The sequence below is a fragment of the Podarcis bocagei genome, assembly GCF_964188305.1.
Source record: "Podarcis bocagei genome assembly, chromosome: 7".
NCBI classification, from domain to species: Eukaryota; Metazoa; Chordata; class Lepidosauria; order Squamata; family Lacertidae; genus Podarcis; species Podarcis bocagei.
The window spans coordinates 83,129,229-83,154,965 of NC_138132.1; the positions used below are offsets into that span (position 1 = coordinate 83,129,229).

Sequence of the window (25,737 nt, forward strand, 5' to 3'; positions counted from 1 at the left end):
CTAAGATGCTATAATATTTAGCCAGGAAACGGATGAGTTGGCTGCAGCGGTGATAGAAGAGTCTGAGAATCAGAGTGTTTTTACATTTTTACATGAGTAGAATGTGTGCTTTTATTTAACATGCATCTCTGGGTTATTTGTGGGGCATAGGAATTCGTTCATATTTCCCCCCCCCCCAAAAAAATATAGTCCGGCCCCCCACAAGGTCTGAGGGTCAGTTTGAAAAAGTTTGCTGACGCCTGCTCTAACCAATACACTACCACTGCCTCTCTTAAGAACACACACCAGGAGACACCCCTTCAGGGGGGGGGGGCAAGCTGTGGTCTGTTCTTCTGGAGAAGTTACTTCTTTATCATTCCATTAACTAGCAGGGGATTTGAACCGGGGTGTCTCCCATGTCCCAGCCCAACCCTCTCTTCCCACTATACAGCGCTACCTCTCCATATGCCAGCAGTGCCAACACAGTGCCCCTTTGCTCTTTGGGAACGGAGAAATCTGCTCTTGGCATTAAGCAGATGATAGATATATCTATCTATCTGCCTCAAAGAGAAGAATGGACTTTACCCTCGTTTCTGGGTAACGTTTGCCAAGAACTGTCCCCCCCCCCTCCTGTGAGCAAATGATGATGGTAATTATACAAGATCTGTAGTCATTTCCCATCCCGCCCCCCCACAAACACACACACAAAGCATGATTTTCTGAAGAAAGTAGGAATTGTGCAAGAAGGCTCCAGGCCTGGATTTGAGATGTTCTGACGGAGCCCATTAAGCCTCGCTGCTTCCCATCCTCTGCACTTCCAAAATCCTTTTAGGTAGCTCCTGGAGGGCAGAACAGAGTCCCCAGAACATCTTCCGTGTCTGTGTCTTGAGATGTGGTGTGTGTGGGTGTGTGTGTGTGTTTATCACCAACTCTGAAATGAAGGCAGCCCTTGCACCAAAGGTGGTTTTTGCGTAAATTGGCACAAGAGGGCACAACTCATGGGCAGTTTGGCTAGCTCCCTTCATCCCGAAATGAGTTCTCCTGTTCTCCCTCTGTTCTGGTGGCGCAGCGAGGACAGGAAGCAAGGAGCTGAAATTTCTACAAATACATCATGATTCTCCAACAGCTCTGTTCTGCAATCTCCTCCCACTTGCATAGAAATGTCGGCTTTTCGGCCATTGCTTTTAATAAGTCAAAGGAACTTAGTCCTGTGCAAGAAACTCTTTTTGGACAAGATCAGAGAATATAACACAGAGAGCCAGAAAACTGGTGGCCCTGTTGATGTCGGTCCGGAATATGAAAAAGGCTTATGTGAATAAATGGTCAAGCTCCAGCGGTTGTATGGAGATCTGGCCAAATTTCCAGAATTCAAATTTCAGGATCCCACACTTGAAAAGGAACAGAAGTGATGTGATAGAAAGTGGGGCCTGTCTTCCCTCTCCCCCTAATTAACCTCCATCCCCAGGGGGGCATTGACCTCCTTGGGGCCTGTGACATCACTGCCCTCTTCCTTTCCTCTCTCCCAATTAACCACCTCCCACAGCCCCCCCCCATAGCATCACCAGGGCTGCCCCAGGTCTCAGCCCTGAAATCCCAGGGTCTGGGGCGCTCCTGACCTGTCAACCCTAGTGGTGAGCCTTTAAGGAGAGTCAGTGTGGCATAGTGGTTAGAGTGGAGGGACGCAGGTGGCACTGTGGTCTAAACCTCCGAGCCTCTTGGGCTTGCCGATCAGAAGGTCGGCGGTTCGAATCCCCGTGACAGGATGAGCTCCTGTTGCTCTGTCCCAGCTCCTGCCAACCTAGCAGTTTGAAAGCACATCAAAGTGCAAGTAGATAAATAGGTACCACTAGGTAAATGGCATTCTGGTTTCCGTCATGGTGTCCTGTTGCGCCAGAAGCGGTTTAGTCCTGCTGGCCACATGACCCAGAAAGCTATCTGTGGACAAATGCCGGCTCCCTCGGCCTGAAGGTCAGCAGTTCGAATCCCTGCAACCGGGTGAGCTCCTGTTGCTCTGTCCCAGCTCCTGCTAACCTAGCAGTTCGAAAGCACACCAGTGCAAGTAGATAAATAGGTACAGCGGCAGCGGGAAGGTAAATGGCATTTCCATGTGCTCTGGTTTCTGTCACGGTGTTTCGTTGCGCCAGAAGCAGTTTAGTCCTGCTGGCCACATGACCCAGAAAGCTGTCTGTGGACAAACGCCGGCTCCCTCGGCCTGATAGCAAGATGAGTGCTGCTACCCCATAGTCGCCTTTGGCTGGACTTAACTGCCCAGGGGTCCTTTACCTTTACCTTTGACCTAGAGTGTTGGATGATGACCTGAGAGAGACCAGGGTTCAAATCCCTGCTCAGCCATGCCTCTCAGCCCGGTCACTGCCTCTCAGCCGAACCAACCTCACAGGGTTGTTGTGGGAATGAGGAGGAGGAGAGCCACGGACACTGTCTTGAGCTCCTTGGAGGAAGGAGTAGAAGGTAAAGGGACCCCTGACCATTAGGTCCAGTCGTGGCTGACTGGGGTTGTGGCGCTCATCTCGCTTTACTGGCCGAGGGAGCCGGCGTACAGCTTCCGGATTATGTGGCCAGCATGACTAAGCCGCTTCTGGAGAACCAGAGCAGCGCACAGAAACACCATTTACCTTCCCGCCGGAGCGGTACCTATTTATCTACTTGCACTTTGACTTGCTTTCGAACTGCTAGGTTGGCAGGAGCAGGGACCGAGCAACGGGAGCTCACCCCGTCACAGAGATTCGAACCACCGACCTTCTGACTGGCAAGTCCCAGGCTCTGTGGTTTAACCCACAGTGTCACCCGCGTTGCTTGGAGGAAGGAAGGTGTGATATAATACAGTAAACGAGGGTAATTAAGACTAAGAGAGCTGAGTAGGTGATGTTCGTGTAATCTCACTATATACAAGTTGTACAAGTCACAATAAAGTATTTCAGTTCAATATAAATGCATTAAATGGGGGGGCCTGTTGGTTGATTGATTAATAAATAAGCTGTTAACTGTCTTGCTTTTCCAAAAGGTTTGCTTTCCAGCCAGTCGTGATGGAGGTTCTTCCCCAGAGGGAAGGGCCTTCTCCGAAGGGAGCTGTGCACCACAACACACATCCTGCAATCCTTGGTTTGGGCTTGGTCCCTCTCCACTCCCCTGTCCCTGGGTAAGGCGAAGGCAGGGAGCCTGGGAGCACATGGCCAATGCTGGCTGCTCGGAGCTGCAGTCCAGTGTGTTGCAGGCTTGCCAGAAGGCTGCTGTGTCTCTCAGAACCAGTGGCTTGGTTCCAACCATGATAACTGCATCTTGGGAGAAGCATCAAGCCGTAGCATGAGAGGCAGAGCAGCCTGGCGGTTAATGCCGGAGGGTCCTGGTTTTATTTTGCTTTTGGCTGAGCAATTGCTGTTGACGTTTTAGAATTCTTCCCCCCAACCTTCAGGTTTGGGGTGGAGGGGCGCCACCTGGTGACCTCTTGTGGTTACTGCAGGTAGTGTTTTTCAGGAGCCGGAAGAGATTTTGCAGCCGCTGAAGCTTTTGTGGAGTTGCCGGTGTTTATCCTCAGCATCACCTTGCCAACAAAGGTCCGTCACCCAGTGGTGATGTATGGAAGTGAGAGCTGGACCATAAAGAAGGCTGATCGCCTTCTTTAAAAGAACTGGCAGATGTGATCTCAGAACCACTGGCAGTCATCTTTGAGAATTCCTGGAGAACAGGCGAAGTCCCGGCAGACTGGAGGAGGGCAAATGTTGTCTCTATTTTCAAAAAGGGGAAAAGAGAGGACCCAAATAATTATCGCCCAGTCAATCTGACATCAATACCAGGGAAGATTCTGGAGCAGATCATTAAGCAAACAGTCTGTGAGCACCTAGAAAGGAATGCTGTGATCACCAATAGTCAGGATGGATTTCTGAAAAATAAGTCATGTCAGACTAACCTGATCTCGTTTTTTGACAGAATTACAAGCCTGGTAGATGAAGGGAACGCAGTGGATGTAGCCTACCTTGATTTCAGCAAGGCATTCGACAAGGTGCCCCATGATATTCTTGTAAAGAAGCTGGTAAAATGCAGTCTTGACTATGCTACCACTCAGTGGATTTGTAACTGGCTGACTGACCGAACCCAAAGGGTGCTCATCAATGGTTCCTCTTCATCCTGGAGAAGAGTGACTAGTGGGGTGCCACAGGGTTCTGTCTTGGGCCCGGTCTTATTCAACATCTTTATCAACGACTTGGATGATGGACTCAAGGGCATCCTGATCAAATTTGCAGATGACACCAAACTGGGAGGGGTGGCTAACACCCCAGAGGACAGGATCACACTTCAAAACGACCTTGACAGATTAGAGAACTGGGCCAAAACAAACAAGATGAACTTTAACAGGGAGAAATGTAAAGTATTGCACTTGGGCAAAAAAAATGAGAGGCACAAATACAAGATGGGTGACACTTGGCTTGAGAGCAGTACATATGAAAAGGATCTAGGAGTCTTGGTTGACCACAGACTTAACATGAGCTAACAGTGTGACGTGGCAGCTAAAAAAGCCAATGCAATTCTGGGCTGCATCAATAGGAGTATAGCATCTAGATCAAGGGAAGTAATAGTGCCACTGTATTCTGCTCTGGTCAGACCTCACCTGGAGTACTGTGTCCAGTTCTGGGCACCACAGTTCAAGAAGGACACTGACAAACTGGAACGTGTCCAGAGGAGGGCAACCAAAATGGTCAAAGGCCTGGAAACGATGCCTTATGAGGAACGGCTAAGGGAGCTGGGCATGTTTAGCCTGGAGAAGAGGAGGTTAAGGGGTGATATGATAGCCATGTTCAAATATATAAAAGGATGTCACATAGAGGAGGGAGAAAGGTTGTTTTCTGCTGCTCCAGAGAAGCGGACATGGAGCAATGGATCCAAACTACAAGAAAGAAGATTCCACCTAAACATTAGGAAGAACTTCCTGACAGTAAGAGCTGTTTGACAGTGGAATTTGCTGCCAAGGAGTGTGGTGGAGTCTCCTACTTTGGAGGTCTTTAAGCAGAGGCTTGACAACCATATGTCAGGAGTGCTCTGATGGTGTTTCCTGCTTGGCAGGGGGTTGGACTCGATGGCCCTTGTGGTCTATTCCAACTCTATGATTCTATGATTCTGTGGTGCTGGAGGAGACTCTTGAGAGTCCCATGGACTGCAAGAAGATCAAACCTCTCCATTCTGAAGGAAATCAGCCCTGAGTGCTCACTGGAAGGACAGACCCTGAAGCTGAGGCTCCAATACTTTGGCCACCTCATGAGAAGAGAAGACTCCCTGGAAAAGACCCTGATGTTGGGAAAGATGGAGGGCACAAGGAGAAGGGGACGACAGAGGACGAGATGGCTGGACAGTGTTCTCGAAGCTACCAGCATGAGTTGGACCAAACTGCGGGAGGCAGTGGAAGACAGGAGTGCCTGGCGTGCTCAGGTCCATGGGGTCACGAAGAGTCGGACATGATTAAACGACTAAACAACAACATCCTCTGCTGACACAAGTGGCTCTGGAGTGCGGGCCTTTCAACCCGCTGCAAACTTGGCTCTGTCGCCACAGTCAGAGAGAGGCAGCAAGGCTTCCGATTATCAGTTGCTGGAAACTGCAGGAGGGGAGAGTTGCTCTTGAGTTCAAATGCTGCTTGCAGGCTTCCCATAGGTCTCTCGTTGGCTACTGTGAGCAGGAACCTGATTCACCCCAGCCTCTATGCACCAAAGGCTCTGTGCGCCTGCAGATGGAATGCTCTGGTTCAGAGAGAGAGACAGAGAGAGAAGGGATAAATATAAACCGTCCCAGCTTCCTTGAAGGGCTGTGTCTTGCTGCTTCTCTTTCACTCCTGTCACCAGCTGTAACTAAATGCATGTGGGGGGTGGGGGTGGGATGGATGTTTGGTTGGGCTTGGGGAATTATTATTTTTTTTATCTTGATGTTTTTGTAATTTTTACATTTTTTTGTTTGTATTGTTTTATTGGTTTTGTTTGTTTGTTTAAGGTGTTATTTTGTTTTTAGGGGGAGGGTTCAGGGCTGCCGGGGAGTGGGCCCCAGCCCACAAAATGGCTGGGGCATGTTCCACAGGGGGGGATGCACTGGGACAACCGATCTCAGTGATCACGGGTAGGAGGAGGAGTTACGCTAAGACCAGACCATGTCATTACAGAGGAGGCAGGTTTAGTCGTTGTCTGAGGACTATCCCTGCCTCCGGGTCTGGTCCTGTCCGGATGGATACTAGAATCAGCAAGGGATACCCACGTGACCTGAAGGTGCTGCTGTGCAATGCCAGGTCAATGATTCGTAAGACCACTGCCATCCATGACTTGATCATGGATGGAGGATTTGACCTGGCATGTGTAACAGAGACTTGGTTGGATGAAGCAGATGGGCCTGTCCTTGCCGCTGCTTGTCCACCAGGTTTCTCTTACGCACAGCAACCCAGGTCACGTGGGCGGGGAGGGGGGGTTGCAGTGATTTTTAGGAAGTCATTAGTTTGCACCGGGCGTCCTATTGGGAAGACCCAGTTTTCTGAGTGCATGTTCTGGAAGTTGGGCAATAGGGGCAGTACAGGATTCCTTTTGGTGTACCGACCTCCCCGCTGCACCAAGGATTCCCTGCCCGAGCTGCTTCAGGTTGTGGCGGATGTTCTCCTGGAGACACCTAGCCTGGTCGTCCTAGGGGATTTTAACATCCATGCCGACACGACCTTACAAGGGGCCGCTCGGGACTTCGTGGAAAGCATGGCCTCCATGGGGCTGTCCCTGAATAAGTCTGGCCCAACCCATAGCCGTGGACATGCCTTGGACCTGGTGTTTACCTCTATGGATGTTGGTGATCTGACACTAAGTAAAAGCGAAATGAAAGAAGTGCCATGGTCAGATCACTTCCTGGTGCAACTGGACTTCTCTGCGACCCATCCCCTCTGCAGGGAGGTGGGACCAATTCGGATGGTCCGCCCCCGCCACTTAATGGATCCAAATGGTTTCCAGAGAGTGGTAGGGGATGCTTTATCCCATGTTGATGGCCTTTCAGCCGATTCCCTGGTGGCCCGCTGGAATGTGGAGTTAACCAGGGCTATTGACTGTTTGGCTCCGAAGCGCCCTCTCCGATTGCATGGAGCCCGGACAGCCCCGTGGTTTTCCACGGATCTGAGGGCAATGAAACAATCGTTGAGACGGCTAGAGCGCCGGTGGCGGATAACTCATTCCGAATCTGACCGGACACAGGTTAGAGCTCAACGTCGAGCCTACCAAGTGGCGATAGCGACGGCGAAGAAGAATTTCTTCACCGCCTCTATTGCATCTGCAGAAAACAGCAGCAGGAGACTTTTTCAGGTGGTTCACAATTTAGCGGAACCACCTGCAACATCGGGGCCCAGTACGGGCCACATGTTCTCCTGCAATGATTTTGCAAAGTTTTTTGCAGATAAAATCGCCCAGATTCGGGAAGAAGTAGACTCCACCGTGGGAGCAGGGCCGGGGCGGGAGAGTGCTAGAGTTCTGTCTAGTCAAGTTGAGTGGGATCAATTTCAACCTGTTACCTCCGAGGATGTGGACAGGCTGCTTGGACGAGTGAAACCAACCACCTGTCTCCTGGATCCTTGCCCATCCTGGCTTATAAAAGCTAGCCGGGAAGGACTGGGCGATGGGCTTCGTGGGGTGGTGAATGCTTCCCTCCGTGAGGGAGCCTTCCCAGACCCGCTGAAAGAGGCGGTTATTAAACCGCTTCTTAAAAAACCATCTTTAGATGCGGCCACGATGGCCAACTATCGCCCAGTCTCAAATCTTCCATTCCTGGGCAAGGTGATTGAGCGAGTGGTTGCTGAACAACTCCAGGCACGCCTGGAAGAAGCGGACCATTTGGATCCCTTCCAGTCGGGATTCAGGCCTCATCATGGGACTGAAACTGCCTTGGTCGCACTGGTTGATGATCTCCGGCGGGCTAGGGACAAAGGTGAGAGCTGTTTCCTAGTTCTGCTGGATCTCTCAGCGGCGTTTGATACCATCGACCATAGCATCCTTCTGGACCGTCTTGAGGGGCTGGGAGCTGGGGGCACTGTTATACAGTGGTTCCGCTCCTTCCTCCTGGGCCGTGTTCAGAAAGTGGTGGTGGGGGATGAGTGTTCAGACCCTTGGGCCCTCACTTGTGGGGTGCCTCAGGGTTCTGTCCTCTCCCCCATGCTTTTTAACATCTATATGAAGCCGCTGGGAGAGATCATCAGGAGGTTTGGGCTGGGTGTTCATCAGTATGCGGATGACACCCAGCTCTACCTCTCTTTTAAATCAGAACCAGTGAAGGCGGTGAAGGTCCTGTGTGAGTGTCTGGAGGCGGTTGGAGGATGGATGGCGGCTAACAGATTGAGGTTGAATCCTGACAAGACAGAAGTACTGTTTTTGGGGGACAGGAGGCGGGCAGGTGTGGAGGATTCCCTGGTCCTGAATGGGGTAACTGTGCCCCTGAAGGACCAGGTGCGCAGCCTGGGAGTCATTTTGGACTCACAGCTGTCCATGGAGGCACAGGTCAAATCTGTGTCCAGGGCAGCTGTTTACTAGCTCCATCTGGTACGTAGGCTGAGACCCTATCTGCCTGCGGACTGTCTCGCCAGAGTGGTGCATGCTCTGGTTATCTCCCGCTTGGACTACTGCAATGCGCTCTACGTGGGGCTACCTTTGAAGGTGACGCGGAAACTACAACTAATCCAGAATGCGGCAGCTAGACTGGTGACTGGGAGCGGCCGCCGAGACCATATAACACCGGTCTTGAAAGACCTGCATTGGCTCCCAGTACGTTTCCGAGCACAATTCAAAGTGTTGGTGCTGACCTTTAAAGCCCTAAACGGCCTCGGTCCAGTATACCTGAAGGAGCGTCTCCACCCCCATCAGTCTGCCCGGACGCTGAGGTCCAGCGCCGAGGGCCTTCTGGCGGTTCCCTCACTGCGAGAAGCAAAGCTACAGGGAACCAGGCAGAGGGCCTTCTCGGTAGTGGCGCCCGCCCTGTGGAACGCCCTTCCAGCAGATGTCAAAGCGATAAACAACTACCTGACATTCAGGAGACATCTTAAGGCAGCCCTGTTCAGGGAAGTTTTTAACGTGTGACATTTTACTGTATTTCTGGTTTTTATGGAAGCCGCCCAGAGTGGCTGGGGAGGCCCAGCCAGATGGGCGGGGTATAAATAATAAATTATTATTATTATTATTATTATTATCCATCTCTCTGCTTCTCTGCATCCAACATCTTCCTTGCAAATTATAATTCCCCCTCCAGGATCTATCTCTCTCTCTCTCTCTCTCTCTCTCTCTCTCTCTCTCTCTCTCTCTCTCTCTCTCATGTCTTCCAGGGAGCATGCCTGGTCAAGAGGTTCTAGCCACAGCTGTTCGTGGCCTTTGCAGAATTAGCTCCAAATTTGCATGAAATTTGAGTGAGTGAGTGAGTTTTATTTAATGCAAATCGAAATTTGCTGTGGCTCCATCAGGCCTTTTACTTGTTGGTCTTTCCACGGGAGGGGAGAATTCGTGATGGTTTCTAAACACATTTCCCACCCCAAGTTCATTTTCTCCTTCATCATGTGGATTTCTTCTTCTTCTTCTTCAAATCTCCACCACCATTTAAGATCTCATTTCACCTTCAGTTTTATTAATATAGAATCATGATGGAATTGTTGGAAGGGATACAATGCAGAAATAGGGTTTGTTTATTTATTTATTATATACATCATTAATTTTTTTTAACATATCAATTCCAGCAGTCATACAACATAACTTCTCCTCTTATACAATATTTTTAGACACCTCTGATGATTTTCTTTATCACTTATTATGCAATTCCTAATTTCATATTACCTTTAATTGTCCTTAACTAATAATTCTCCTCATTATCTTTCTTGCAATATTTCAAATAATTCACCTTACAAAACTTCTTGCAAACCTACTAGCATAATCTGTTCATCACAGTGGAATAGGGATTTTTTAAAAAAGAGGATTAGAGCGATTCATGGAGGAGAGAGCTATTGATGGCTACCAGCCACAATGGCTGTTCTCTGCCTTCACGGTTGCTGGGAACCCCAGGAGGGGAGAGTGGCCTTGTGTTCAAATCCTGCCTGTGGGTTTTCCTTGGGGGCACCTGGTTGGCAGCTGTGAGTAGATGGACCCAAAAGTCAAAAAACAAATTAAGACACAGGATTGTCTCCAGCTAAGCTCTTGGGCTAGACCCCTTGAAGTGAATGGACCTAAAGAAATCATGCTCATTAATTTCAGTGGGTCTTCTCTGAGTGCAATTAACACAACCCACGGTCAACGTAGTTTTTTGGATGAACACAGCAGCGTGTATATATTTGTTCTGTGTTGTATTGTTTTAATTATGACCCGATTAAATTTTATTTCCTTGCTAATGCAAATTGAACTGAAGCCTCCATCGACTGTGAGAGGCGATGGGCAAAATTAATAACCTTCCCAGCTCCACACTCTTGCTGTCCAGAGATGCAGGCATTGTCAGAGTTGCGGGTCACTTGGCCAGCAGGTTTAACTCTGAAGGTGTTCTCCCAATGAATGTACACTCCCCCCCCCCCCGAGATAAGAGAGGCTCTGGGTTCAAGAGGTGCCTTTGCTATGCAGAAATTTTTTGCATCCTTGGGGAGGGGCTGCACTGGGCCTGAATGAGCTCTGGAGTGGGGAAGCAAGGTTATGGGGCAGGAGCCTGGCTCTAGGTGAGGCAAAACTGCCTCTTCCTCTCTTGCGGACTGAATCTTCAGAGTGTGTGTGCCGCTGTGAGGCTTAAATCACATGATGTCATAGCAGTGTGTCCCTGAGCACATGCAGATAACCTTTCACAGCCGAGCCTTTATGCTGTGATTCCCACATTGCAGGGGGCTGGACTAGATCAGGGTTCCCCAAACTTGGGTCTCTGGCTGTTTTTGGACTACAACTCCCATCATCCCTAGTGGCCAGGGATGGTGGGAATCATAGTCCAAAAACAGCCGGAGACCCAAGTTTGGGACCCTCTGGACTTAGATGATCCATTGGGTTCCCTTCCGATTCCATGATTCTTTGGTTCTGTTGATCTGGGACTGGGTGACAAGCTCACACAGACTGGGGCCGTGCGTGCATTGAAAGCACAAGACTTTTGCTCCCGGAAGACTCTTGGGAACTGTAGCTTGCTGAGGAAACCGGATGCTACAGCTCTTGGGGGGGTGTATGTTAAACTACAGTTCCCAGCATCCTTTGTGGGAAGCCACATGCTTGGAAGGGACCCAGAGGGTCACCTCTGCAATTACGCAGCCATTTTCAGGAATTTAAGCAACAGGGGCAGCAACCCCAGTGCGCCAGGATTTGTCTCGATCTGAGGATGCTAAGGTCCTGAGTGAACGGAGGAAAGGGAAAGGGGCTTGACCGCCTCCCCCTCCGTGGTGCATGATTCTTTGGGAGAAGATGGCAGAAGGCAGAAACCCAGGAGGCAGTTTTAAAAAAGAAAAACTGTTGTTGTTTTTCCCAAGGACACCCCTTTGCTCTGACTGTCACTCTGCCACCCTGACAGTGCGAGCAAACAAACAAGGCTCCCCTGTCAAGCTCATCTGCATCCGCTGCATATGCAGGGCAGGCAAGTCTCCTGCTTTGCAAAAACAGAGCGGGGGATTTGATGCTTGGGGGGAGTCAGCAGCCCCCAGGAGGAGGGGAGAAGCCCAGCTGGGGAGAGGGAGGTCTCCTGGGAGCAAAAGAGGGAGTCAGCCTGGCTGGAGCCGCACACAAATAAATTTCTGCATTCGCTCAAATGATTTTAACAAAAGATCGCAATAACAATAATAGTACTCTAAATCAATAACAGTCAAATTCGTGCAGGAGGAAGCTACGAGTCAGAATGGCTGTCCTCTCCCCCCGTTGGCAGAGGCAGTGAAGGCCAGTCGCTGGAAATCAGAAGCTGGGATCGTGACCGTTGCGTTCAGCGCCGCTTGTGGGCTCCTTCCCTTTGGGGCATTGTGAGAACAGGAGGCCAGACAAGTTGGGCCAGCAGGATCTTAGTTTCCTTTTGATTCCTAAATGGAGCCTCCATGGACAGAGTCAGTCTACCTTAGAATGGTGATCGAGAATGAGAGATGGCTCTTGCTTGGGAGCTTCCCAGAATGGACATCTGGTTGGCCACTGTGAGGTCAGGATGCCTTGGATTATATACCATATTTTTCGCCCTATAGGGCGCACCGGCCCATAGGGCGCACCTAGTTTTTTGGGGGGGGAATAAAGGGGGGGAAATTATTTTTCCCCCAGGCACGGGGCTGGGGCAGGGGATGCCTGAACTTCCCCCGACCCCAGCCCCCAGTGCAGGCTGCTATCTGCAAGCCTTGGGAACTCCCGCCGGGCTCCCAAGGCTTGCGGATAGCTTCCTGAAGCCTGCATTCACCCCATAGGACGCACACACATTTCCCCTTCATTTTTGGAGGGGAAAAAGTGCGTCCTATAGGGCAAAAAATACGGTAGTAATAATAATAATGATAATGATAATTGTGTGGACAAAACTCTGATCTTGTGCTGGTCCCGGGGGGAAGGTTACTGTTACCGTAGTCCAAGTGCAGTCCTAAGTCACTAGCCTGGAGATAGTCCACAAAGTGCGAGGTGAGGTCCGAAACAGGGAGCCGGGCGGGGACAGGAACACTCGAAGATCAGAAGCAGGAAGCCGGGCAGGGAACAGGAACACTGGAGGAACAGGACTGGATGCTGGCCGAAACAGCTCTTCAATGACGACGTTGCTCCCGCAACCTGGGACCGGGCTGACTGCCCTTTATCTTCTCTAAGGCCAGGGGCGGTCCCGGCCCCCAGGAGCCCCGCCTCTCCTGGCCTTAAGGCGAGCACTCCTCCTGGGAGAAACCAGTTCCCTTCGCCTCTCTGCCCTAAGCCTCTGCAGTTCAGGAGAGGCCGAAGGGTTACTGGGCCCCGGGGGAGGCTCACCTGTAGCCACTGAGTCCTCCAGCACTTCTGGGGCCAGAATGGTCTCACCTGGTGCCTGCCCCTGAGGATCTGGCACAGGTGCAGGCTCCTCAGAATCTAGGCCTTGCCCCAGTTCAGCCGGCCCTGGAGGCGGGGACTCCTGTGCCAGCTGGGATTCCTCCGGTTCACTCTCAGAATCGGAATCCCAGGCCATCACAGATCTCATGTAACTGGGACGGGACAATGGTGGCTGCTTCTGTGCCAACATAGGGTTTTGGGACGTGTCAGAAGCTGGCGACACCCGAGACCTGCAGGTTGGCTTATTCAATGGCGCCTACTGCCTGCCCCTTGGTCTCTGACGCCCGAGGCCTCTGCCTCTGGGTAGGGCCGGCCCTGGTGGTGGGCGACAGGAGCAGCGGGCACCCAGAGCCTTTGGAGGGAGCGGCGGTTTGAGGGCTCCCTCTGGTGGGCACAAGGAGAGCAAGGATTGCCAGGAGAGAGGATTCATATTCGCCTCCTCCCTCCTCTGTGCGGGAGGCTGGAGTTTGGAGCACGATTTGTCACCATAATTACCCGATTACCCGATGGTAATTGCCAATCAATTACTTGAGCCGCCTCCTCCTTGTCCCTCTCTCCCCAGCATCCCGTTGCCATGGAAACTCTTGAAGTAGCATCATGTGTCTCTCTTCTGCCTTTCTCTGCCACGTAGGCCATGGCTGCTGCTGCTGCTGCAATGCCAGGGGTCTCTCAGGCTTTAGCCGACCTACCCCTGGTCATGTGGGCACAGAGGTTGAATCCTGAGCTTCAGAGGGAGGGAGGGAGGGAGGGGGAGAGAGAGAGAGAGAGAGAGAGAGAGAGAAAATGTTTGTTTGTTTGTTTGTTTGTTCAAAATTAAGACAAAACATATTATCCAAAAACATATCATCCTTATCCCCCACCCCATTTTTCCTCCCTCCCCCCACCCTCCCACCCAAAACCCACCTGCCCCCACCCCCACCCCCGCGGCTTCCCTCAGTTCCAGTCTTTGCTTTCTCTGAGAATGCTGTTTTCTGCATGTTGCAAAGTTGTATCGATCCTCAAACTATTTAGCTGATTATTACGAATAAAAAGCTTGTGAATGTTTATTCAAAGCCAGCCAAGGAGTCCAGTTCGCTTTGTTGCGTCTTCAGATACTTTGTAAAAGGTTCCCATTCACCTTTAAAGTCACAGTTATCCTTGTCCTGTAGCTTATATGTCAGTTTTGCCAGTTCTGCATAGTCCGTCAATTTTTCTTGCCATGATTCTTTAGCTGGGGTTTCTTCAGTCTTCCATCCTTGTGCTATTAGAACTCTCGCAGCCATTGTCGCATACATGAATATGTTTTTCAGCTTTTTTGGCAGATCTTTCCCTACAATCCCTAACAAAAATGCTTCAGGTTTTTTAACAAACATTAAATGGAACATTTTCTTCAATCCGTTGTATATCATTCCCCCCCCCCAATTAATTACATTACAATCCCACCACATATGATAAAATGTCTCCTCCTTTTCCTTACACTTCCAACATATATTTGAACTAGTAGTTTTGTACATTTTCCCTAACTGCACCGGTGGTGTCGTGTACCGTCTGTACATCATCTTCATGTAATTCTCCTTCAATAGGGGAACAATCTGTAAATTTTTAATCGATTTTCCATAATTTTTCCCAATCTTCCATCATAATGTTGTGACCTACATCGAAGAGAGAGAGAGAATGTGAATGAGCTTCACATTATCAGACAGCCCCCGCTGTCATGGACTGGCTGGATGCGGGGGGGGGGGGGAGATGCAAAACATGCAAAACATGCACCCCATCACCCCCAAAATGAAAGAGTCTAGCATGCATATTCCTGCAGGTTAGACCAGATTATCCTCTGGGTCCGTTCCAGAGTTTTTAGGGGGCTAACCAGGTTGGGATAGCTGGGATAGCAGGCTTGTTGGGTTTTGAATGTCTTATGTAGATTATGTAGATTTTTCAATTTCGTTGTTATTTATGGGACAGTGACAATAAAGATTATCATATCGTATAACTCTGCAATTCTATGGCATGGGTAGGCAACCTAAGGCCCGGGGGCCGGGTCACCTTCTCAATCTGGCCCGCAGTCAGTCCAGGAATCAGCGTGTTTTTACATGAGTAGAATGTGTGCTTTTATTTAAAATGCACCTCTAGGTTATTTGTGGGGCATAGGAATGCGTTCATATTTTCCTTTCACCCCCAAAATATAGTCCAGCCCCCCACGAGGTCTGAGGGACAGTGGACCGGCCCCCTGCTGAAAAAGTTTGCTGACCCCTGTTCTATGGCATGCAGCCTGAACTTTGAATTTCACTGTTGCTTGATGTTTAATGGTGCCACTGGGTGGCGACCCTTTCCCAGTTAGGAATCTCTGGTGAAAATCCATTTAACACAGTAGAAAACCAGTTGAGGTGAGGTGTGTTTTTTTTAGAACAGCAAATGCTTCTTAGATATGTCACAAAACCGGGGTGAGCTCCGGTTGCTTGGTCCCTGCTCCTGCCAACCTAGCAGTTCGAAAGCACGGCAAAGTAGAAGTAGATAAATAGGCACCAGCGGGAAGGTAAACGGCATTTCCGTGCGCTGCTCTGGTTCGCCAGAAGCGGCTTAGTCATGCTGGCCACATGACCCAGAAGCTGTAGGCCGGCTCCCTTGGCCAATAAAGCGAAATGAGTGCCACAACCCCAGAGTCAATCATGACTGGACCTAATGGTCAGGGGTCCCTTTACCTTTACCTATTATGATTTTTATTAAATTTTCTGTTTTATAGTTTCAAATACTCGTTTTACATCCTTAAAGTATCAATGACTTCCCTTCTTCTCTTTCTGTCATTCATTTTACATGTCTTAAATCCCTGCATATTTTACAAAAATTAATCGGTTTTCCATTATTGCATCCATCAAAACTTATTTACACTGTTGAATTGAAAGAGGATAAAGTCCCGACCAGAGATGAATGGCAGATTAAGTTGATGGATTGCCGAAATGGCTAAAATGACCGGAAGAATCAGAAATCAGGAAGATCAAAATTTTGATAAGGAATGGGGAAAATTTATAATCTATCTAAAAAACCATTATAGACAGCTAACACCATTAGAAGGATTGGAATAACACTTGCAGTTTAATGGTGAATTTTGGACACAATGGAGAGGTAAAAGATTTGGATTATCATAAAAGATGAGGAAATATAGGACCCACAAAGGGGACGACGGGAGTCCAGGAGATTCTATGTTGTATGTTGGATATGTGATTGTAAAACTTTAATCTGAAAAACCAAATAAATATTATTATTATTATTTTAAAAAAAGAATTTATCTTAATGTTGCCAGCCTTTTCAGCTGTATACCATTATTTCCCACATATCCCATAAACGTTTTCCAATCTTCTTTAAATGTATGCTCTTCTTGTTCTCTTGTTCTGTATGTTAAGTAGTGGCGTAGCGTGGGGGGTGCAGGGGGGGCCAGCCGCACTGGGCGCAACATCTGGGGGTTAGGGTTAGGCTCATAATCAGTTTGATTCCCTCCCCCTCTTTCTTTTCCCTTTCTCCTCCTGTGAAGAGGCTGCATCCTAATGTTTTAATGTTGTATTTTAATCTTGTTTTTTAAATTGTATTTTAATTAACTTGTTTTTATTATTGGTTGTTAGCCGCCCTGAGCCTTGGCTGGGGAGGGTGAGGTATAAATAATAATAATTATTATTATTATTAAAGGCTTTAAACCCTGGAGAGCGGCTGCCAGCCAGTGTAGACAATATTGAGGCAGATGAAGCCAATGTCTTGGTAGAAGGCACCTTCCTGTGTTTTAAGGAAAGGGCCCTAGCTCAGTGGAAGAGCACCTACTTGGCATGCAGAAGGTCCCGGGTTCAATCCGTGCTGGCAGCATCTCCAGGTAGGGCTCCCTACCTGAGACTCTGGAGAGCCGCTGCTGCCAGTCAGTGCAGACAGTACTGGGCTGGATGGGCCCAATGGTTTGACTTGATAGAAGGCAGCTTCCTAGGTTTCTATTTAAATCAGCCCTTGATTCAGAACCATGAGGACTGGGATCTTATTTTATTTTTAGAGGACGGACGCTCGTGTGCCTTTGCTTCTAGAAGGTTCCGGGTTCAATCTCTGGGGAAGAGACTCCTTGTCTGAAGCTGCTGCCAGTCATTGCGGTCAATACTGGGCTAGAGGAACCAATAGTCTAGCTGGGTGAAAGTGTCGCCTCCACATTCAGATCCTCTCTGGACGGCCTGGACGTTTTCCATCTCTGCTGAACTTGAACCCGCGACTCTTGGGCTCCTGGACTCTGTCCCCTCTTCTGACAGGACTTTCTCTCTTTCCCCAGCAAACACAGTGATGGGCCAGCCAGCTTCTCCTTCAGCGGCCCCTTAGAACTGCCTTCTCTTGGCGCCAACCTCCCTCACGCTGCTCTCCGCCACTCCAAGGTAAGAGTCCCCATCACTTTTCATTTTCGGGGGGAATCGTAGAGTTTGGAGGGACCCCTGAGGTTCATCTAGTCCCAACCCCCTGCAATGCAGAATCTCTTTGCCCAATGTGGTGCTTGAACCCACAACCCAGAGATTAAGAGTCTTGTGCTCTGCCAACGGAGCCAATGGCCACGGGTCCTGTACAGTGGTGCCCCGCAAGACGAATGCCTCGCAAGACGGAAAACCCGCTAGATGAAAGGGTTTTCCGTTTTTGAGCTGCTTCGCAAGACGATTTTCCCTATGGGCTTGCTTTGCAAGACGAAAACGTCTTGCGAGTGTTCCGATTTTCCCCCGCTCCCCCCCCTTTTTCTAAGCCGCTAAGCCGCTGATAGCCTTTTAGCCACTAATCCGCTAATCCTTTAATAGCCGCTAAGCCTTTAATAGCCGCTAAACCGCTAATAGCGCTAAGCCGCTAAACCGCTAATAGGGTTGCTTCGCAAGACGAGAAAACCGCTAGACGAAGAGACTCGCGGAACGGATTAATTTCGTCTTGCGAGGCACCACTGTATACCTGAAGGAGCATCTCCACCCCCATCGTTCTACCCAGACACTGAGGTCCAGCGCCGAGGGCCTTCTGGCAGTCCCCTCCCTACGAGAAGCCAAGTTACAGGGAAGTTACAGGGAACCAGGCAGAGGGCCTTCTCGGTGGCGGCACCCACCCTGTGGAACGCCCTCTCACCAGATGTCAAAGAGAAAAGCAACTGCCAAACTTTTAGAAGACATCTGAAGGCAGCCCTGTTTAGGGAAGCTTTTAATATTTAAAAGGTTATTGTGTTTTAGTGTTCTGTTGGAAGCCGCCCAGAGTGGCTGGGGAAACGCAGCCAGATGGGCAGGGTAGAAATAAATTATTATTATTATTATTATTATTATTATTATTATTATTATTATTATTATTATTATTATTATTATTATTTCACCGGCTCAGCGAAAGTGTCCAAGAGTAGCCTCTCGCGGCCCCTTCCCTGCCCAGCTGCGACACAACACCCCTGCAGGGCTGCCAGTGGGTCTTGTTCTCTGCCACCAACCTGCCGCTTAGGCAAAGAACTGCAAGGAGCAGATCGGCTTTATTTAAAGCCTCTGCCCTGCCCTCAAACTGTGGGGCAGGAAGATGGATGGTTCTGCAGTGGTTCCCAGTGGGTCATCTCTAGCCCAGCCCCCTGCTGTGTCACTTGCCAGTCAGCACAGAAGGCCCCAGGTGCCATTCCCTGGCAAAATCTCCAGTCTTTCTGCTGCCAGTCGCCAGTCTGTGTAGGCAATACAGAGCTAGGTGGTCTGACTCAGTATCAGGCCCCTAAGTATGACGATCAGCCCTTGACTCAAATCCATGAGGACTAGAATCTTGCATTATTTTGTGGGCGGAAGACCTGGAATGCTGTAGGTGGACACCGGTGGTTTCTGGTTACGAAGCAACCGCTTGAGTCCCAAAGCAAGCTCCCTTCTCCACAAAGGTGAGTAATGTCAAGGGAAACCAAACCTCTGTCTCTCACCCAGCAAGGCAACCCGGAGAAGGTGCCTGCCAACTCCACCTGCCTCTGGTTGCATAATAATAATAATAATAATAATAATAATAATAATAATAATAATAATAATAAATAAATAAATAAATAAATAAATAAATAAATAAATAAATAATTGTATTTATATCCCACCCTCCCCAGCCAATGCCGGGCTCAGAGCGGCTAACAACAGTAATATAATACAGCATTATTATTATTATTATTATTATTATTATTATTATTATTATTATTTACTTATACCCCGCCCATCTGGCTGAGTTTCCCCAGCCACTCTGGGCGGCTCCCAATCAAGTGTTAAAAACAGTACAGCATTAAGCATTAAAAACTTCCCTAAACAGGGTGTTCCACAGGGCGGGTGCCACTACCGAGAAGGCCCTCTGTCAGGTTCCCTGTCGCTTTGCTTCTCGCAATGAAGGAACCGCCAGAAGGCCCTCGGTGCTGGACCTCAGTGTCCGGGCTGAACGATGGGGGTGGAGACGCTCCTTCAGGTATACTGGGCCGAGGCCGTTTAGGGCTTTAAAGGTCAGGACCAACACTTTGAATTGTGCTTGGAAATGTTCTGGGAGCCAATGCAGATCTCTCAGGATGGGTGTTATGTGGTCCCGGCAGCCGCTTCCAGTCACCAGTCTAGCTGCCGCATTCTGGATTAATTGCAGTTTCCGGGTCACCTTCAAAGGTAGCCCCACGTAGAGCGCACTGCAGTAGTACAAGCGAGAGATAACTAGAGCATGCACCACTCTGGCGAGACAGTCTGCGGGCAGATAGGGTCTCATCCTGCGTACCAGATGGAGCTGGTAGACAGCCGCCCTGGACACAGAATTAACCTGTGCCTCCATGGACAGCTGTGGGTCCAAAATGACTCCCAGGCTGCACACCTGGTCCTTCAGGGGCACACTTACCCCATTCAGGACCAGGGAATCCACCACACCCACCCGCCTCCTGTCCCCCCAAAACAGTACTTCTGTCTTGTCAGGATTCAACCTCAATCAGTTCATTATAAAATCAGCTCAAATCAAATTGATGGCAACCATTGGGCTAGAGTTCTGTGAGGATTACCAAAGGAGGGGGTCAGACTGTGCCTTGGCCAAAGGCCTGGTGGAACAACTCTGTCTTGCAGGCCCTGCAGAAAGATGTCAAGTCCCGCAGGGCCCTAGTCTCTTGTGACAGAGCGTTCCACCAGATCGGGGCCACAGCCGAAAAAGCCCTGGCTCTGGTTGAGGCCAGCCTAACCTCCCTGTGACCCAGAACCTGCAGTTCTGCCCTCTTCCTTCCTTCCTCCTCCCTGCCCACCACCTCCAGCTCACCCCCCAAGTTGGGGGTCTTCTTACCAGGCAGGTGGGGGAAGGGGCTCGCTGCTTCCTGAGGCTTGCAATGCTTTGAGTCGTCCTCCATGCATAACTCCCCCCCCCCCGCCTGCCCGTGTGTGTGTGTGATGCATAGCTCCAGCTTGTGGGTGGTCCCCATGGCAACGGGAGGCGCCCCCGCAGGTCTCTGGGGTGAAGAGAGCCTGAATCATTAGGGCTCCGGAGGAGGAGGAGGCTGTGCCCTTGGCCCAGCGAGGGGCCACTTTGGCATTCGGGACAGGATTCCTGCTTGCCCTCAGCCACCTTGCTGCCTGGCAGCGATGGGCACTGTCCCTCCTCTGTTGTTCGAGGCAGATGAGCTGGTGGGCATCCCGTGAAACTGTTTGCAACAGAGAAAGAATGGGGTTTCTGCACACAGCGCAGACTTGAACTATGGATGGCTGCCAAACCCAGTAAAGGTAAAGGTAAAGGGACCCCTGACAATAAGGTCCAGTCGTGACCGACTCTGGGGTTGCGGCGCTCATCTCGCTTTATTGGCTGAGGGAGCGGAAGCTTCCTGGGCTTTGGAAAGGTGGCGTCAGGGTTTAATATTTTAATACTCAAATATACCAGGAACGTTTAGGGGAACAGCCTAGTACCTCTAGTCCACTGACTGACTGCCACTGAACCCTTCCCCATTAGGCCTGGGCAATATATCGATATATCGCCAAGGACCGTTATGTGGGGGCAGACCGCGATGACGCCTTCACTCTGCGGTATATCGCTGGTGAAACCGTCACCGCTCTCAAGTCCTTCTGCCTCCAGCGCCCAGAGGGAGAAGCAAACTAGCTGGGTTGCGGTGCTCATCTCACTTTACTGGCTGAGGGAGCCGGCGTACAGCTTCCGGGTCATATGGCCAGCATGACTAAGCCGCTTCTGGCAAACCAGAGCAGCGCCCGGAAACGCCATTTACCCTCCCGCTGGAGCGGTACCTATTTATCTACTTGCACTTTGACGTGCTTTCGAACTGCTAGGCTGGCAGGAGCAGGGACCGAGCAACGGGAGCTCACCCCGTCGCGGGGATTCGAACCGCCAACCTTCTGATCAGCAAGCCCTAGGCTCTGTGGTTTCACCCACAGCGCCACCCGCTTCCCAGAGAATTGCCCAAACCCACGTAAGGCTGTCAGTGGCTACTGGGAGGTACTGATGCTTCTGAAGAACACTTGCTGGGAGCTGCAGAAGGAACGGCTGTTGCTGCTGCCCTCAAGGTCCTGCTTGCAGGGCTGGGCAATTCGCAGGATTTGGCCCCTGTGAAAACATGAAGCTGGACCAGGTGGGCCATTGGCCTGATCCAGCAGTTTCCCCTGATGTTCTTAGCATCTTTTCTTCCGTGCACTTGGCACATTTATCCTGCAAGGGTGGTGGGGAGTGCCGAGCAGGAAATTCATAGAATCATAGAGTTGGAAGGGACCCCGAGGGTCATCTAGTCCAACCCCCTGCAATGCGAGAATCTCAACTAAAGCAGCCATGGCAGATGGCCGTCCGACCTCTGCTTTAAAATCTCCAAGGAAGGATAGTCCGTTACCTCCCAAGGGAGACTGTTCCACTGTCGAACGACTCTGACTGTCAGAAAGTTCCTCCTGATGCTTTGTCGGGATCTCCTTTCTTGTAACTTGAAGCCACGGGTTCGAGTCCTACCCACCAGAGCAGGAAACCCTCCAACCAGCCCTGCTCAAAAGAATCACTGACCTCCTCCATCAAGGTGTCTAGAAGCCATGGGTTCGAGTCCTACCCTCCAGAGCAGGAGAAAACAAGCTTGAGCCATCTTCCCTTTGACACCCCTTTAGATATTTGAAGATGGCTATCCTATATCCTCTCAGCCTCCTCTTTTCCAGGATAAACATACCTAGCTCCTTCAACCATTCCTCATAAGGCTTGGCTTCTAGACCCTTAATCATCCTAGTTGCCCTCCTCTGCACACATTCCAACTTGTCAGTATCCTTCTTAAATTGTGGCACCCTGAACAGCACATAGTATTCTAGGTGTGATCTGACCGAGGCAGAAAAGAGTGGTACTATTACTTTCCTTGATCTGGACACTAGACTTTTGTTGATGCAGCCTAGAATAGCATTCACCTTTTTTGCTGCTGCATCACACTATTGCCTCATGTTAAGCTTGTGGTCCACTAAAACCCCTAAATCTTTTTCACATGTACTACTAGTAAGTGTCCCCCATCTTACATTTGTGTCTCTGGTTCTTCTTGCTGAAGAGCAGAACCTTACATTTTTCCCTATTGAAATTCATTTTGAATTTCATTTTGAATCCCAATTTTGTCTTCAGAGGCATTGGCTACCCCTACCCATTTGGTGTCATCTGAAAATTTGATGAGCACCCCCTCAATTCCTTCATCCAAGTCATTTCTAAAGACATTGAACAACAACGGGCCCAGGACAGAAGCCTGCTAACTTTTTTTCCAGGATGACGAGGAACCATTAATGAGTACTCTTTGTGTTCAGTCAGTCAACCAGCTACAAACCCACCTAATAGTTATCTCACCCGGTCCATATTTTACCAGCTTCTCTGCAATAATACCATGGGGGACTTTGTCAAACACATTACTGATATCAAGATACACTATGTCCACTGCATTCCTCTGAACCACCAAGCTTGTAGCTCCATCAAAAGAAGAAATGAAATTTGTGTGGCATGTCTTCTTTTTGAGAAACCCAAATTATAATATTAAAAACCACTGAATGGCGTGTGTGTGTCTGAGGGTGTACCACTTCAGGGCTTGCCTGCCTGCCGAAGCTGTTGCTTCTGACGCCCATCTCCAAATCCTTGTTTTAGACCAGGGGTCAGCAACCCTTTTCAGCCATGGGCCGGTCCACTGTCCCTCAGACCATGTGGTGGGCCAGACTATATATTTTTTTTGGGGGGTGGACAAATTCCTATGCCCCACAAATAACCCAGAGATGCATTTTAAATAAAAGCACACATTCTACTCATATGAAAACACCAGGCAGGCCCCACAAATAACCCAGAGATGCATTTTTAAATATTTTTTAAAAAAACACAGTTCTTTTATTCTCCTGGAAAGGCAGCTGTATATTACAAAGCCTAAAGATGTGAAAACACACACACTGAGTGATTACTTCAGAAAGCAGTTTTGTGGTCTTAAAAGTGACAGTCCTGGTGTTTTAAATGTTAAAGCTTTCTCCACAACCACACGTTCCTTTGATGTTTGGGTTATTGAAGACAAATTCACTGGACAGTTTGTCTTCTATATAGTCCATTTCAGTTCCTAGAAGTGTGAGTTGTGCTTTCTTTTCAATAAACACTCTAACACCATCCCGTACTTCTTCCTCATCAGAGTCCCCCTTTTGATTTTGTGTTTTCTAGTGTATGAGAAAGCCCATTGCAGCCTCTTGTACGGACACCAACTTTAACACCTACATGGTCATCTTTGTCTTTAAGCAGTTGTTTTATCTTCTGCACAGCAGATGGGGTCAGTGTAAGGGCGGCTCTAGTGGCCTGAATCTTCCTCTTGCTCACGGCCAGCCGAACAGTGGCTCTGACCATGGAAGAGGCCATCTCTCCCGCTCTGCCCTTTCAGCCCCGTCCTCTGAGGTTATGCATGGACATGGCGCATGGAGCGACCCATGAGATGCATTTTAAATAAAATAACACATTCTACTCATGCTGGTAGCTTCGAGAACACTATCCAACCATCTCGTCCTCTGTCGTCCCCTTCTCCTTGTGCCCTCAATCTTACCCAACATCAGGGTCCTTTCCAGGGAGTCTTCTCTTCTCATGAGGTGGCCAAAGTATTGGAGCTTCAGCTTCAGGATCTGTCCTTCCAGTGAGCACTCAGGGCTGATTTCCTTCAGAATGGATCGGTTTGATCTTCTTGCAGTCCATGGGACTCTCAAGAGTCTCCTCTAGCACCATAATTCAAAAGCAGAGATGGTTGGATAGTGTTCTCAAAGCTACTAACATAAGTTTGACCAAACTGCGGGAGGCAGGGGAAGACAGGAGTGCCTGGTGTGCTCTGGTCCATGGGGTCACGAAGAGTCGGACACGACTAAACAACTAAACAACTCATGTAAAAACACACTGATTCCCGGACTGTCCGCAGGCCCCATTTAGAAGGCGATTGGGCCGCATTTGGCCCATGGGCCTTAGGTTGCCTACCCCTGTTTTAGATTCAGTTTCCCTCCTTTTCGAAATGGGGAGAGAGTGCTGTTCAGTGAGTGCTCCATCCCTGCAAGGAAGAGGAGCAGGAGGCAGCCTCTGCAAAGGCTTGCTTCTCTTCTCCCTTCCTCCCTCCCGCCTCTGAGATGCAAATGAGGCACACAGAGAGGTGAAAGGGCTCCTTGTTTGGGGCTCCGAGAGCGGCTGCCAATGTCAATGGAGCAGAGTCCTTCGGCAAAGGAAGTGCCTGCCTGGAATCTCCTGCCCCCCTCCACCTTCCTCCTCTGGGAGAGTGGGGGGGGATAGGCTCACGTGAAAACCACCAGCAGAAATGCAGGGAGGAATCCCAGCCCCAGCCCCTGCCGCCTTAGCAAAGTGACTTCCCCAGGGCACAAGCCTGAGCAATATCTTTGGCACCATCCCAACAGCAGGAGTCGCTGGAAGGAGGCGTACAAGGCACCATCCAACCACCTTAGGGACCCCGCTCCAGATTTGTGCAAGTTTTACTCCCGAGCCTTCTTTTGCCTCAAAGATATTTATTGCGTAAGGCAGCAGAGGTTTATCTTTTATTTATTTTTATAGATTTCTTTATTTGGCTTTTCAAATTAAAATGCTACAATCACAAACACGCAACATACAACATAAAAACAAGATTACACAGAATCTCCCGGACTTGCCTCCTCCCCTTTGTGGGTCCTTTCATGAATCATTTCCTTCATCTTTCGTAATAATCCAAATCTTTTACGTCACCGTTATATCAAAAATTCACCATTAAACTACGAGTGTCATTCCAACCCTGCTAACGATTTTAACCGTTTACAATTTTTTTTTAGGTAAATTATAAATTTCCCCCATTCCTTATTAAAATTTTGGTCTTCCCGATTTCTGATTCTTCAGGTCATTTTTGCTGTTTCGGCATAATCCATCAACTTGATCTGCCATTCTCTTTCCATCTCTGGGCTTAGTGGAGGTTTAAGGTCAGAGTTTTCCTTCTCCTAGATGGGCTACCCTCTCCAGTGGATGAGCCCCACCTGCCCCTCACTTGGCATGTTCCCTTAACACTCCGTACACCTTCCCCAGGATTTGAATCTGTGTTTCCTTAGAACCCAGCTTGCCTTTGTTCCAAGCTGGGGGAGCTCAGAGCAGCTGCTTGGTATGCGGAAGGCCCCAGGCTCATGAGAGACTCCCCAACTTGAAATCTTGGAGAGCCTTTGCTGCCGGTCCGTGTAGGCAGCACTGAGCTAGGCGGACCAATCTCCTGTCTCAGTCTAAGGCAGCTTCCGGTTTAAGCCAGCCCTTCAGAACTGTGAGGACGGGATCTTGATTCATTTTTTAAGGGAAGGACCTCAGCTGCATGCTGGAGTCCCTG

At 49.5% G+C, this 25,737-nt stretch overlaps 2 protein-coding genes and 1 pseudogene across 8 annotated transcripts in view; 1 reads left to right on the forward strand and 2 right to left on the reverse strand.

Annotated features, from left to right (window-relative positions):
- LOC308591898 (uncharacterized protein) overlaps positions 1-25,737 on the reverse strand; it is a 192,073-nt gene that overhangs the window by 124,345 nt on the left and 41,991 nt on the right. The gene's annotated exons all lie outside the window — the stretch shown is intronic.
- The window catches only part of RAP1GAP (RAP1 GTPase activating protein), a 115,748-nt gene that overhangs the window by 38,732 nt on the left and 51,279 nt on the right, over positions 1-25,737 (forward strand). For all 6 annotated transcript variants that reach the window (XR_014010297.1, XM_081203007.1, XM_081203006.1 and 3 more), the window contains exon 3: positions 17,236-17,335. Coding sequence is in view for 3 of the 6 variants with exons in the window: in XM_081203008.1 (XP_081059134.1) it covers positions 17,236-17,335 (100 nt within the window). In the remaining 3 variants the exon portion in view is untranslated. The remainder of the gene's footprint in view (positions 1-17,235; positions 17,336-25,737) is intronic.
- LOC308591376 (iron-sulfur cluster assembly 1 homolog, mitochondrial pseudogene) lies at positions 23,245-23,803 on the reverse strand (annotated as a pseudogene). The gene has a single exon. The product of its transcript is annotated as an iron-sulfur cluster assembly 1 homolog, mitochondrial pseudogene (transcript).